Below are 13,925 nucleotides of genomic sequence, written 5' to 3'. Positions count from 1 at the left end.
TCCAAGATCCGTTACAGCCCCACAGGTCTGGTACCCCAGCAGATTCCAATTCTTCTTCCATTCCTTCTTCTGGCTGTAGCCATAGACACAATTTCCTCTATTCTGAGATGCTGGTGAAAGCATAGTTTCCTTTTCTTCCACTGCATTTCTACAGGTGGAGACAGAGGCTTTCTTATGTGGCCCAGGCTGTCTCAGATAAATTGGAGCGGGAAAAGAGTGACAGTCACACTATGGGTTTCATTAGAAGGGAACAAGGGGTTCTTCCAATGTCCTGGTGGCGACGGGAAAACAACCCTACACACATTCAGTGAGGTTCCAAACACCACCGACATCAGGCAGACGCTATGGCAAGATACGGCTGTTCTCTTGTCTTGCCCTGCCCTTTCCACCAAATGCCCATCAACGGCTCAGAAGATAACTACAAGCCACGAGTTCATTGATCCATCTCTGGTTGGACCGCATGTATGTGTCCATTCCTTGCTGGATTACAGAAATACCTTTCCCACTTAATCTTGGATTTTTTCCTGGAATTTTGGATTAATAGCCCCAGGGGGCCTGTTTATGTGCAGATACATTAGGGAACAGCTGGAAAGCGCTTATAGAAAAGCCTTGGTGCTGCTTTCCGGAGCAGTGCATCTGTTTTGTTCTTCTTTTCCTGCACATGCCTGATCACTCTTTCCCCCCAGCAGTTGCTTTCTAACGTCTCACACGCTAGCACATGCTCACCTACACTTAGTTGGCAACCTCCCCCCACAATTAACGTCCTCCTCTGCACAGTCATCTCCTGCTGAAAGGTGATTTCCTACGGATGGCTCCATTTAAGGCAGGTTCTCTGTCACTCTCCCCTTCCTATATAGCAGTAGGCCCTCTCTGCTAAAGAAAATTCAACTAGCTCCTCCTGCGCTCCCATTGACCTTTGATGATGCTCAAGGTATTATCTACATTCAAATTTTGAAGTCTAACAAAAAGCAGTCACATCAGGTTAGCATCCAACTGTGCAGAGACTTACTGGCTCAATAGCTTTGCTCATATCAGAAATCTTCTTTTAAGCAAGAAAAAAACCCAAGCAAACAGATGACTTGAGATAGTTTCATACCTACGAACACCAAATTTCCAGTTCCCAACCACTCTCTGACACTGCTGAAATGCTCACTCCATGATATCCTGTAATTGTAGTAGGAAGACGGAACTGCACAAATTAAAATTATATGGATTAGTAAAAATCGGCTCCACATAATAAATAATTTTAAAACAGTAACAATTTCTCTCTCTCATACTTCGCAACTCCAACCAAAAAAAAATGACATGCCATGAAAATCCTCAACAAAGACTTGCATGTAGCTCACATAATTGAGGAAGTACTAATAATAGCGTGGCTGTTTGCACAGACAACATTTCCACTGTGGGCCTGAATTCTGATCTCAAATACGCAGAAGAAGATATTTTGTTGTGTGTTGCTGGCTGTGGACTAAAATCCAAGTACTGGAAACCAACTGAGTGTGCTGCAATACGCAGTCGCTGTGCACATCTGTGGCGCCTTGAAAACAAAGCATTTATCGAGCGCTGCAGAAGGTGTTCGCAGCGTCTGTTCTCATTTTGAACATACAGAAGCTCTTGAAATAAGACTAAATTGTGGTTTAGTAAAAGAATGAAGGCATTTGCGTTACAGCATCAACCATCAGTCACCACAGAAAATAATGCATCCTGACAGATGAGAAGTATATCTCCAAGCTCCTCTGACACAAGGAAACACAGCCCACAGCCACAGCTTCCCTTCCGGCTCTCCATGGCGTAACTCCAGGCATGCTCAGGTCTCTGGACCAGTGATGCCAAACTGGGGTATCTATCTAATGGTGGTTGCTAAAGGCTTCATCCAGAGGTGGCTTTACAGTAGCAGCTAGGTAGCCTCACATTTCTCAAGCTTTATTATATTTTAAAGCTCTTAAGGAGCCGTGCATAGATTTACACCAAAATATTTACTAAATCTTTTTGTAAACAGTACTTACTTTGAACATCTTTTTCTTTCATGTGACAAATAGAATAATTTTATTAACTAAAATTTAGGGTACCATGCAAGAATCAACAAGGATGATTAACAATGACCAGTATGTAGCAGAAATTAACCGACATGCAACATACACACGCAGCAAGCCCATATTTTAAACATGATGGTGCTTCGTTTAAACTCCTCAGCTCAAAATTCACATCAGCAATTAAGTCATAATCCTACATAATCGACTCAGGCAGCATCAGTAGGAGTTCTGTGCAGGGAATAAGCTGTAAGAACAGGCTATTAGGTCCACATAAAAGGCATTTGTAATTCTAAGCACCAAAACAACCACACAAACACAGGAGCTTACAAGTCTATTACTTTTGAGTAGTGGATGTTATGCTGTTGTATCACTAACAGGATCCTTCTCAAACCACCAGCTCCCATAAAAACACAAAACAAGGTCCCTTTGTCCCGTTTTTAAAACAAAAGAAAGCCAACCTTGCCCGCTATTTTGTAATTTGTTAAGAAAAAAAAATAGGGAAGATGCTTATCCTTGAGTAAAAGGCACCATAGAAAGATCATATGCCTGTCACACCACCAAGGAGCTGCCGTGACACAGCCGTTCCACAGCTCGGGATGCTTCCCGGCCCTCGCGTGTGTTGGGGCCGACAATGCTGCCTGTGTTAGGAGCGCCGTGCCTTGTCCGACCCCACAGCCGTTGTCTCAGAGGCAACGTGGAGACCGGATCCTGCCAAGCTGCTTCCACCCAACTCGCTGTCCTCCCTCTTGCAGGCTGGCAGGGAGACTGCAGACAAGGGGCCATAGTTTCTTACCAGCACCACACGAAGCCCAGCTCATGGCACGTGCCCGATGGTCCCACCAGCTGCTGCCTCCTTCATCCTTCAGCTGGATAACTCACCAGGCAGCCCCAGGCCACATCCCTGTACCCGCACACATGCCACACCACGAACAACAGTGGCCAGCACTGACATCTGCCTTAACCTGTGCCAAGAATTCACCACACAGAGCCAAACTGTTCCCTAATAGATGCCATCCTTATTTTTAGAGAACAAAACCACGTCAATGGTACTTGGAACAGGCAGCAAGACTAATTATGCACGGAGCAATCATTCCCTCCAAGTAAGGCTTTATTTCACATCCTTATTATTGGCATTAATGGGTTACACAAATCCAACACACATTTTTCACACGTTACCCCCCCTAACCACCACAAGCAGCCGTACTGAAACTTAGCTATTTCAAACAAGCGAATGATTTTCACAGGGACTCAGTTCCCATTCCCCCACCTCTCTCAGGAGATCAAGCAGGCCCTCCCAACGTTCAAAACTCCACAAGGTACTGACCAGCACCAGTCAAGAGAGCTGGTGAACCCAGAGTCCTGGCACAAGGTCCTGGTGAACCCAGAGTCCTGGCATACCTCACTGGTAAGGGTCATGTCACAACCGAGACTGTCAAAAATTGCAGTCTTCAGCATTGTCAAACCATGACTCCCAGCCTTGGTACAACAGCAAAAGGAGATGGAATTACAGAAACACATGTACCCAAAACTGAATACATAAAACATACAAAGAGGATGAGGCAGAGATTTACAATAACCGTTGGCTGTAATCACAAACTGGTACCAATGTAAGATAAGGAAAAAACAGTTAAACAATAGGTGGTGTAATTCTGCTCTGTGACCCTCAGGGTGGGCCTGAAACACAAGCCAGGGGAACCATCAGCACAGGTTACTGAGCACCTTGGTCCATACCAACACATGCTCACGCTTCTGTAGGAGAAACGGTTGAAGTAGAGCAGCCAAGCAAGTATTTCTGGAAGCAAAAGTTCAGCAAGCCCCCAGACATGACAGTTCTCAGCAGTCATGTAGCATACCTATGGAAATGTTAGAGAATCATCAGCCAAGAGAAGAATGGGGTGAAAGTCTATGCCAGCCAGCGATGGGTGGATCACCTGGCAAGGGATTACAATTTACATCACCCAAAGGTGTTCTTGGAAGAACATCCTGCATCATGCTCGGGTGTAGAGGGAGGTAAGCTTGAAACGCAACTGTGCCAACAGTGGCCTCCAGTTGACCCACGGCCGTACACCACCAGGTCCGCTCTGTCCACGCCACAGCAGGGTTTTACTGCCCAGTAACCACATCGCTCCTGAAGCCTGGGACCCAGCAGGCGACGCGCATCGCTGGCGTGGGAGAAGTGCAAATAACGCATTACTAATTAACCAGCAGTGACACAACGAGGGCAAGCTACCATACACAGCAGGGGGGACTAGAACCATCCCTCAGGTAGCTTTAACCGAGGCAAGCACCCGGGGCACCCTCACGCCCAGCTGTCCCGCGGGCTCCCGCCTCCGGTGCCAGCCGGCAGCCACCCCCCAGAGCTGAGCCCCCCAGAAGGGGGCAGCCCCCAGGACCCCGGCAGGGGACCGAGCCCTGCTGGGGGGACAAAGGCCGGCCGGGAGGCCCCAGCCGCACACCTGCCCTGGGCCTCCCCACGGGGCAGGTGCGGCGGACGGGCTGCGCCCCGGCGGGCGACCCCCGCCCCGCGTCTCGCCTCACCTCGGCAGGCAGCAGGAGCAGCAGCAGCAGGAGGAGGAGGAGGAGGCAAGGCAGGAGCCGCGGCAACCGCCTCATGGTGGCGGAGAGCGCTCCCGGCGCGCAGCCGGCCGCTCAGCCCGACGCCGCCTCCCCCGGAGCCATGGCCCCGCGCCGCCCGCCCCGGCGCCGCCCTCCCGGCCGCCGCTCCCCCTAGCGCTGCGCACGGGAGGAGCCCGAGGGGAGCCCTGAGCGGGGCTCGGCACGGCACGGCTCCCCCCGCCCCTTACATGGCCGTGCTGCGGCGCGGGGAGGCTGCGGCTGGCGCTTCCCCGCCTCCCCCCCACCCGCTCCCTGCCACCCCTCCGCAGCCCCCCCGGCGGCCCCGTCCCTCTCCTCGTCTGCTCCGCTGAACGCCCTGGCCCTATAACCTCCCCTGCTGCCCCTTAAGGCGTCCCCTCAGCCGGGAGAAGGGAAAGGGCCGAGCGAGGTGAGCTTACACACCGCGTCTTTAATTACGGGAGCACGGGCAGGCTTGGTTTTCCCAAAGGTTGGGAGCTCACAGGTTTGCAGTTGGCCCGTCTTCCCCTCAAAACACACGCACAGCGTTATGGAAGCAGGTATTTCCCCGGGAGTTCATGGGGAGACTCCCAAGAATAAGGGCATGTGCATGGCTAAGGGTTTGAGGGGCTGAGAATTAGAGCTAGATAACGAGGCTGCTCATCCCTTCCTATCAGTAAGGCTTGGAGGAAATCGATAATTACTTCATGAAACTACTTAATCATTAGGGCACATTCAAGTAAGAAAATAAGCACTGTACAAAACCCCTTAATAATCTTTTCTATACTTTCCATTCTGTGCAAGGCACCTGAGAATTATTTTCCAGTTGAAGGCTCTTCCTGGTAAGCCACATGACTGCCAGGAGTTTCACTGGTTGCAGTGAAGTTAATGCTGGGGTAACTTCTGCAGATCAAACCCTACAATTTGGAAATCACACCTCTGACTCAAGCTCCTTGTTGCAGCTCCCTGTGCCTGCAGAGAGCCCTGGTGGCTCTAAGATGCCAAAACGCAGCTCCTGCCTGGGCAGGGTTTCACTTGCATCTAAACACAACCAACCACCTTCACCGCGGCACATCAGGGTTATGCTGCACAACTGCACTTGAGCAGTTGTACTTGGCCATCCTCAGTTCCAGCTCACAGCGAGAACATCGTGGTGTTTTCGGTTGTGCCCTTTCCAGTACAACAGTCTAACAGCTAATCCAGCCAGCCTTAAAATTCAGTGGGAATATCTCCACTGATTCAAGCAGCAGTGGCATCGAGAGAGCAAGAAATGGGATTCTGACCTGTTCAAATTTACAAGAATCTTGAAGCTGGTGTTGCCATTCCCAAACTCACATTATTCCCAGACTCTCAAATTCACTCATTTTTCTTTCCTCAGTAGGCCATAGAACCCATCTTAGAAGTAGCAAGTATTGTATATCTTCAGGTATTTTACTCCATTGCTCCAGAAAGCAACCAGCCAGCTGTATTGTCACTACAGGAAGTTAAAACTCTTTCACAAAAGCATGTCTGTCTGGATCCATCATAGCTGAAGGGGCTTTCCACGTACAGGCTATGCAGAATCTATGATAATTACTTTCACATAATACTTGTGGCTGAATCTTCACAACTGCTCGTATGTCAATTACCTGAAACAAGAGGCCTGTGAGGTTCTGGGAGGTAGTCACAACTCTGGAACATCCACAGTAGTAAGAAACTGTATGAATCCTGTGAAATTTACATGTAGCAAAACAGTATTTCTAGGTCTGTAGGACAGAACTGCCTTAATGCAGATCTTTGATTGTAGGTATCATTAGTGGCATTGTCATCAGCAGTTGCCTATATAGTGAGGTTAAACTGGCACAGAAGGCATAGGAGGATCATTACTGTTTCAGGGTACAACACCCAGTGACTGTTACCAGACCTCAAAGGACTAGCTCCTTTCCAGAGATATTTCTTGTGTGCTATAAGTATGCCATCAGTGCCATAACACCAGCTGCACTGAAGTGACCTATCAGGATTCACTGACATTTGAATAAGCTCAGATATACTGAAGATGGCCACAGTAGGAAGTGCCAAGAAACACATGGCACTAAGAATGTAATACTTTGTAACATAAAACAGAGGTGCAATTTCCACTTGATTCATTGAAAAAAAAATGATAGCAAACTTCTTTTTGTATGTACAGACTCTGATGAAACATTCATCTCCCCAAGATCGTTTAAAATTCTTGGGTGAATATTCCAAAATAGGCTATTCTGATTAGATTTTGAGAGGCAAGTGGAGAAAGAATGGTAAGTGTACCTCATAGTTTCTTTGGATCAGTGACTCTTCTCTATAGCACGCTGTCATTGAACGCTAGCCATGCAGACCACAGGGAAGAGCTGGATGACAACAAGCTGTGATTCACGCCAGAATCTGGGACTTAGCATGCTGAAAACCAAAGAAACAAAAAATTAAAGCCCAGATTTTTAAACAGTCTTCCAGGTGTTAATTGTTCAGCAGCAATAACCATCTCAACACAAATAATTTCCAGGAATTAGAGGCTCAAGGTTGCATTTCAGGCTACAGGCTCTTCACAGCTTGTTACTAATCTGCTGGAAATTCCCTGAATGACAACTGCGGTTGCCTAATTGTTTCTGTAGGTAAATTGTGTTTATTCTACAGGCTTATATTAAAGCTATATGCGTGACAGGATTATAAAACCGGGTAGGTGTTGCTCCTGGGCTAAAGCTTCCACTGTACTTTCATCTGAAAGTTAATTTGTGCATCTGAGTCATAAAACCTCTTCAAAAGGAAGCATCAGAGAGAAGTGTTTCCACATCCTTATAATCAAGTTTTTGAACAAGAGACCTAAGTTTAAAAGTGGCCTTGGGCTCTTGCTCACAAATCCAGGAGGAATGTGCAGGCATACTACTTATGGGCGATCTAGTTTGTACAGTAAGGTGTACTATTGATGCTCCAGGCAGAGAGAAAGGTGAGACTGCAAAAATATACAGTAATCCAAAGCAGTCCAATTCAGAGCAGTCACCCTGGCCGATAACATCAGTCTTCCACTGAGACTGGCAATTAAATAGTTTCTAAAAAAATCAGTATGGCTATATTTAACTGCATACCACAGCCAGCCTCAATCACAATAGCATATTCTCATTAGTTATTCACAGTTTCATTCATCAGCTCAATGCAGTGTCAGCCAAAAGAGGCTTCACATTGTTGAGCATCATCAGGAAGGGTGTTGAGAACAATGCAGAGAACATCATTTTGCCAGTACATAAAATCCAGGTACACCCACATCCTGACTAATGTGCAGTTCTGGTCTCAGCATCACAAGAAGGACATAATGGACTTGGTAGGGAAGGCACTGAGAAGGGCAGTTAAAATGACATAGATGATAGCACAGCTGTCTTACAGAGAGACTTAAAAAGGTAAGATTTTTCAATTGAGTGGAGATGGCTACCCAAAAATAGGATGAAGAGCTTTTCTTCATTAAATCCAACCTAGAACTAAAACCACACACCAAAACTAGTACAACATTGGCTTAGAACAGATGCAATAAGTTGGGTTTTTTTACATAACAGGCAGCAAACATAGCAATCTGTAGTCACAGCAGGTTTTAAAGGCAAATGGCATAAGCAGTTCCAAAGAGAAGGGTGACAAATCCAAGGACATGTCCATAAACAGGAAGAAGGCAGAGATGAGTCCACAACATCCCAAATCAAAGACTGCATATGTTAGTCATGGACCTGAGATGGCGGTCAGGTTTCTTTGCTTTTCTTAAACACAATCTCCTAATGCTGCTGGAGACAGGACACTGGGCTGGATAGATTTATCTGTGGCCTCCCCTATAGAGCATTCCTTAGTTGCTTACAGCAGCGATGTCCAAAACAGGGCCTTGCTGTACCAAAGTGTTGTATAAGCACTCAGCAAAAAATGAGTGTTAGCATCAGCTTGCCATTTAAATAGGCGAGACAGGACAATAGGTGAGGAAAGTGTACGTTACTATTGTCATTAATAAGAGAGGAAGCACTCAGTGATATGATTTCAGACTGGGATCCAAAAAGCACTGTGTGTTCTTGCTTGCCATTGCAAGTTCACAGATTCAGACAAGACAGGACCTATGTGACTCACGCTGAATGACAAACGGCCTTCTGTCCGGTCCATCGTTGCTCAGTGCCCTGAAGCAATGTAAGTCCGAAGTGCTCCTTCTGCTTGACATTGCTCTGACTCTTATTTACGCCACTTTATCAGACCCCTAAAGGGTCCTTCAGGATTCCATATACCACTGAACTCAGATACATCTCTTGGGAACAACTCGGAAAGCAGGACTCCAGTCCCTTTTATATTGCAACAGAGGAATACGGGGAGAATAAACTAAAACATACATCACCATAATGTACAGTGTTGTCCTGGGAACAAATGCAGTTCTACTGCTTTTAAGATTATCTTGGAAGAAAAGATTAACTAAAAGAAGATTGACTAAAGGTATTCACAGGAGAAGGTTTTTATATATATACACATGTCCACACACAAATAGTAACAAAACAGAACAAAAATTGGTACGTAATTTGGTTCAGATGTTCTCAGATCAAATGGAAGATCACAGCACACAGTTCAGTCTGTCTGCCCAGCCTCAGAGACGTAGCAAACACTGGACATGAAATTAGAAATCATCCTCGAGACCAGAGCAGTGCATGGAAAGGATAATGCTACACTCATCAAAAGGTTATAGAGGTGAATGTCTTCATGAGTGCTGTGGATCTTCCTGGGGTGTCTAGCTGCGGGCAGAAAATGAAGAATTTGCAGCAAATGCTACACTCAGCAGCAGCTTTGGTTAAAAAAAAAAAAGTAGAACACCTTCTATTTAGTACTGCACCTGGGATAGTTCTACTGTTATAACAGATGCTGGAATGTCTCTGAAGTTGGATGTGGATCTAACCTGGTTTCTGCTCACATAAGTTCTCCACAGTCTGTAGCTGCCAGAGCTACTGGCTGAGGACTGCTATGTAGTATTGTAACTCCTAAGCAGCACATTTTCTTGCTTTTTCTTATGTTCCTCACAAGGAATAAAAGGTGTACTGAGCTGCTGGCATGACCATCTTTAAGTTGGATGGTGAAATTTGACCAAATAGGACATTCAAAGGCAATGTCACTTTCTGAAAGAGGAAAGTTAACTTCTGTGTCCCGGTTAGGCCAGGTTTGGGATGGTTTTCTTTTGACTGAGGGAGAGGAGAAAGACAGTTTTAGTTGCTTTTTATTGCCATGGTGGAGGCTAGAAAAGAGAACAAACTGAATACAAGCTTTTGTCTTCTTTTTTTGACCTGACTTTCAACAAGACTTCAAAGTGCAATAACTGAAAATGACTTTCGGAGGCAGGAAACACCTTCAGTCAATCTATTACACTCATTCAGCGGCCAGTTTCCTGAGTGGGAGGGAAGGTGGGCAGGGAGGATATCTTTTACATAATAATTGAGGGGAAAATATGCATTAAAAACCCACAGAATAACACACTCCAAAGCATCTGCAGCACCTGAGCTACTCCCAACACAACAGAATATTTTTGTAAGTGACTCAAGTTCAAACAGGCATCAGTCTTATAAGCAGGCTGTCTTCTATGCAGCAACAAATGGGCTTAGCTTCAATGGGTGTAGGGAAGAAGTCCTGGCCCTATAGCCTGCCTCATGAATGCCATCCCGTGTACTCACTAGGCTTCACACAGGAATAATGTCATGGATTGCAAAGGACTACTAGCACAATAAACATACAGAGTTTTACTCAGACAGGAGAGCGATGTTCATGACAGACAATCTCTGTAGGGATTAGCAAAGGGCACAACCGTATCTCAGCAGCCCATAAATAAGGGACAGGTCTGAGGTAGCATATAGAGCAAAAAGCAGCAGGGACTGACACGAGTCTGGAAAATACTGGGAGAATCTGGGAGCCTGTGCAGCCAGTAGAAAGATTTCCCTTTCTCCCCCACCTTACAAGCTTTTTTTCCTCATCTCCCTGCTTACTAAAATAAAATGCATAGATTTTTTTAGCATGTAGAACTTGAGCGGAATCACTTTCACCTATTCTAAGTCTCTGAGAAAAACTGTTTCCAAAAAAAAAAAAGACACCATACAATATAAACGGAATAACATCAGAATAATTTCTAAAGCTGTGCTACAAAGCTTCACAATTGCTGAGTCTGCTCTACTGAACAAGTGAAGTCACCTGGCTGATGTGAACTAGCAGGTGTGGATATGACTGGGGACCTCTGTCATAGGACAGTAAAAAAGGCAGTGGCTGAATAGTCTATGCTGTCCAGAAGTACCATCTGCCACGATGTCCTACAATGATCCTGCCATCTCTAAAAACTAAGGCCTTAAACTTGTCTACAACACCATGGCTCTGTGACACCGCTTGCCAAAATGGCTGGTAACTAACAGAACCAAGATTCCCAAATGTAAGGACCATAGTCTCTAGCCATAGATGACTGCTCAAATCCCAAAGTGGCAAATATCAATGTATTAAAGAAGGAACAAGTTAAAGAAATTAAAAAGCAAATATATTGATTTTTTTTTGACAAAATGATCAAGCCTCCTTTTCCCCTATTTTCAACATTGTGAATTGAGTGGCAGAGGGCTACTGTTAGGGGTTAGGGCTAGGCTAACCAGGCTTTCATGATGTCTTCTGTTCATCCCCCCAAGAAATAAAAATAATAGGCAGAAATTATGCAAGATTGCAGATGTTTTTCAAGGGTGATACATATCAGCTAGATTAGGAAAGAACAGTTGGTGGATGTCCTAGGTGACTAGTTTTCAGAGTCAATCAACTCTTGCTCCACTGCAGAGATTGCCCCTAAAAGTGATGTGGACACATCCTCTTGTATTCATTTCACACACAGTATTGAAGCATGAATTTTTTCTATAGCAATCTACATTTGATAATACTGTAATAAAGCAGGAAAAACAGTAAGTTAAGCAATAAAAATACTGGCTGGAATACAACTGTCCTGTTTTACATATAACCAGCACAAATGCCAGCTTTAAGCTGGACATCTCTTGCCTTTTCCAAAGGTATACAAAAAGTGTCAGAAAGGCAAAAAGCAAAGAAGTTAAGTCTGAGTCCCTGGAGTCTTGGTATTCAGCACAAGGAGAGACTGAGACCATCCTGAGCCTCTTTTTGGCTACCAGGTGCTATTTACTGGACTCAAACCAGTGTGATTGAATTGGGATAGTTTCAAGAATTTTGGTAATAAAACCTGCCAACCGAGCTTGAAAAGCAGTGGCAAGAAGGCTAGGAAGACATCTGCCTGGGAAGAAAACAAAAGCTGACATCAAAAAATTATCAGCTCACATCCCAGCTAGCATGACTACACTCTCTGGCTCTGAATTTGCATCCCTGCACTTGCAATTCAAATGCCTGGTGATGCACTCTGATCTTTGTTCATTTACTTGTCCTGTCTGACTGGAAATGATGCTTTGGCAATAACCTGCTATTTACTGTGGCACCACAGCCCTAAACATCCTGCAAGACATGCTGAGGCTTAGCTGGCCAAATTCTTATACTGACCTTTCAATTCTCAATGAGAACTGAACACCAAGTTGGCTTATATCCCTTTCAAAACTCTCAGGTTCTGTTTCTAGATTTTTTGTTTTAGTATCTATTTTCTTAAGGAAAAACTGCTATCTACCACTTCAGCAGTCAGTGCTATGCACCTTCATTATGCTCCTGGAAAGAAGCTCTCACATTCATTAAACTCTAGCTGAAATAATGAACAACAAAACAAACAATGAAGTACTGCTATTGCTATTCCCCCGTATTTTAATAAGATGCACTTGCATATGAACAAAAATGACAGACTAGTACACTGCTTTTTGGATTAATAGTTTCAGTCTGTGATGTTTCCACCTGTGATTCCTTATTTAAACAATAGGCCGTTCTGAATGGTGCTTCTGTTCTGCAAGAAAACAAGTGCCCAGAGGGCAAGGAAGCCACATCAACAATTACAAATAAATCCCGTGGAAGGCACTTAGAAATTGATAGATTAGATTCTGCTTGCTTCAACAAGTACTCACCAACAATAGTCCAAGTTAATTTTATAGCTATTTGACAACTTAAAAAGGTTGGGTGAATAGTCTGCTCTCTTAAAACTGAAAAATTTCATTTTCCTAAAGATCCTGAACTTCCCAAAGTGCATCTGCATAAATATACACTGTTGCAGGAACTTTACAGGATATGAAAACATGATCATTTGATATTTTCATACTTGTCCTCCTTGCTAATTGCTACAGATCTGCTAGCAAACTCCAAAGTGAGACAGTGCAGAAGGGCAATAGCACTACAGACTATATTCTGTGCCAGAAAAGATGCAGGGTTTTTTGATTATTTTTTTTTCCCCATGAGTGACTGGCTAAGGAGCTGTAACTGTCATCTCTGTTGCTAGCTGAAGACAGCCCAGATTAAGCACATAACTCCTTTTGAGTATAAACAAGTGTCTTGTCTTCAGCAGGGCTTTACAGCAGTACAGATACTCTGTGTCACTGTAAAAACGCCCCTTTTTGGCAAGGAATAACTTCACAGTGGCCAGGGAGAAAGGAAACAGGAAGAGAATGGGGTAAAAGCAAAACAGATAGCAGGGGTATGGCAGAAAATTACTGCCTTATTTCTCCACAAGACTCATACCTCCAGGTGATACCAAAGCAAGGAAATAAAATGTTTGAAGTGGCTGACCAGGAACATAAATCATACAGCACAGACCTTCAATATTAAAGCTGCAAGTCAAAAGCAGGGAAATGCTAAATATATATATATATATATATAGTTTTCTTGTTCAAGAAGCATTGCTGCTGCCACACCACAAGCTGCAAAGTGGAGGTAGGGCTATCCGCTGCAGATGTGGCCATAAATACACCTCATGGGCTTCCTGTCAGACTGTGCTGTTATTTTTGACAAACCAGGTATGCTGAGGCTGATGCTTTTGGCTAGGCCTGGGTTCTCTGCTCTCAGTCACTGGCTTCTGTGCTCTAACACACCCCAAGAGGGACACTTAACACCTGATACAGGGGAAGCATCACTGCCATGAGAAGACTCCCTGTGCCCACCCACCATGGCAGTTTGACCAACCTTACCTGAACCTCAGGCAAGCGGGTGCCTTGCAAGTTCAAAGTGGTGTCCTTTTGAGAGATTTCTAATCTCTGCAGCTCAGAAAAGCAGCAGCTAATAGAGAATGTGCTTGTGCTTTTTAGTGATTGTCAGAGGGAATGGTAATGGAGCCTTTGCACAATTAATTTCCTTTATCCAGTGTCTTTAATTAATCTAGGGGATAAAGCTGATTATGTTTCTCTTCTGCAAAGT

General features: G+C 44.9%; 1 protein-coding gene across 8 annotated transcripts in view; it reads right to left on the bottom strand.

Moving 5' to 3' along the window:
* PTPRJ (protein tyrosine phosphatase receptor type J) overlaps positions 1-13,925 on the bottom strand; it is a 124,278-nt gene that overhangs the window by 68,990 nt on the left and 41,363 nt on the right. For 3 of the 8 annotated variants that reach the window (XM_080595127.1, XM_080595125.1, XM_080595126.1), the window contains exon 3: positions 6,891-7,019. In XM_080595127.1, coding sequence (XP_080451253.1) covers positions 6,891-6,938 — 48 coding nt within the window. In that variant the 5' untranslated portion in view covers positions 6,939-7,019. Of the gene's footprint in view, positions 1-3,886; positions 4,196-4,571; positions 4,810-6,235; positions 6,315-6,890; positions 7,020-13,925 lie in introns of those variants that run through there. The other 5 variants (XM_080595124.1, XM_080595130.1, XM_080595128.1 and 2 more) reach the window with 4 other exon arrangements.

The sequence above is a fragment of the Anser brachyrhynchus genome (assembly GCF_964034855.1).
Source record: "Anser brachyrhynchus genome assembly, chromosome: 5".
NCBI classification, from domain to species: Eukaryota; Metazoa; Chordata; class Aves; order Anseriformes; family Anatidae; genus Anser; species Anser brachyrhynchus.
This window is presented reverse-complemented; position numbering and strand designations above follow the sequence as displayed.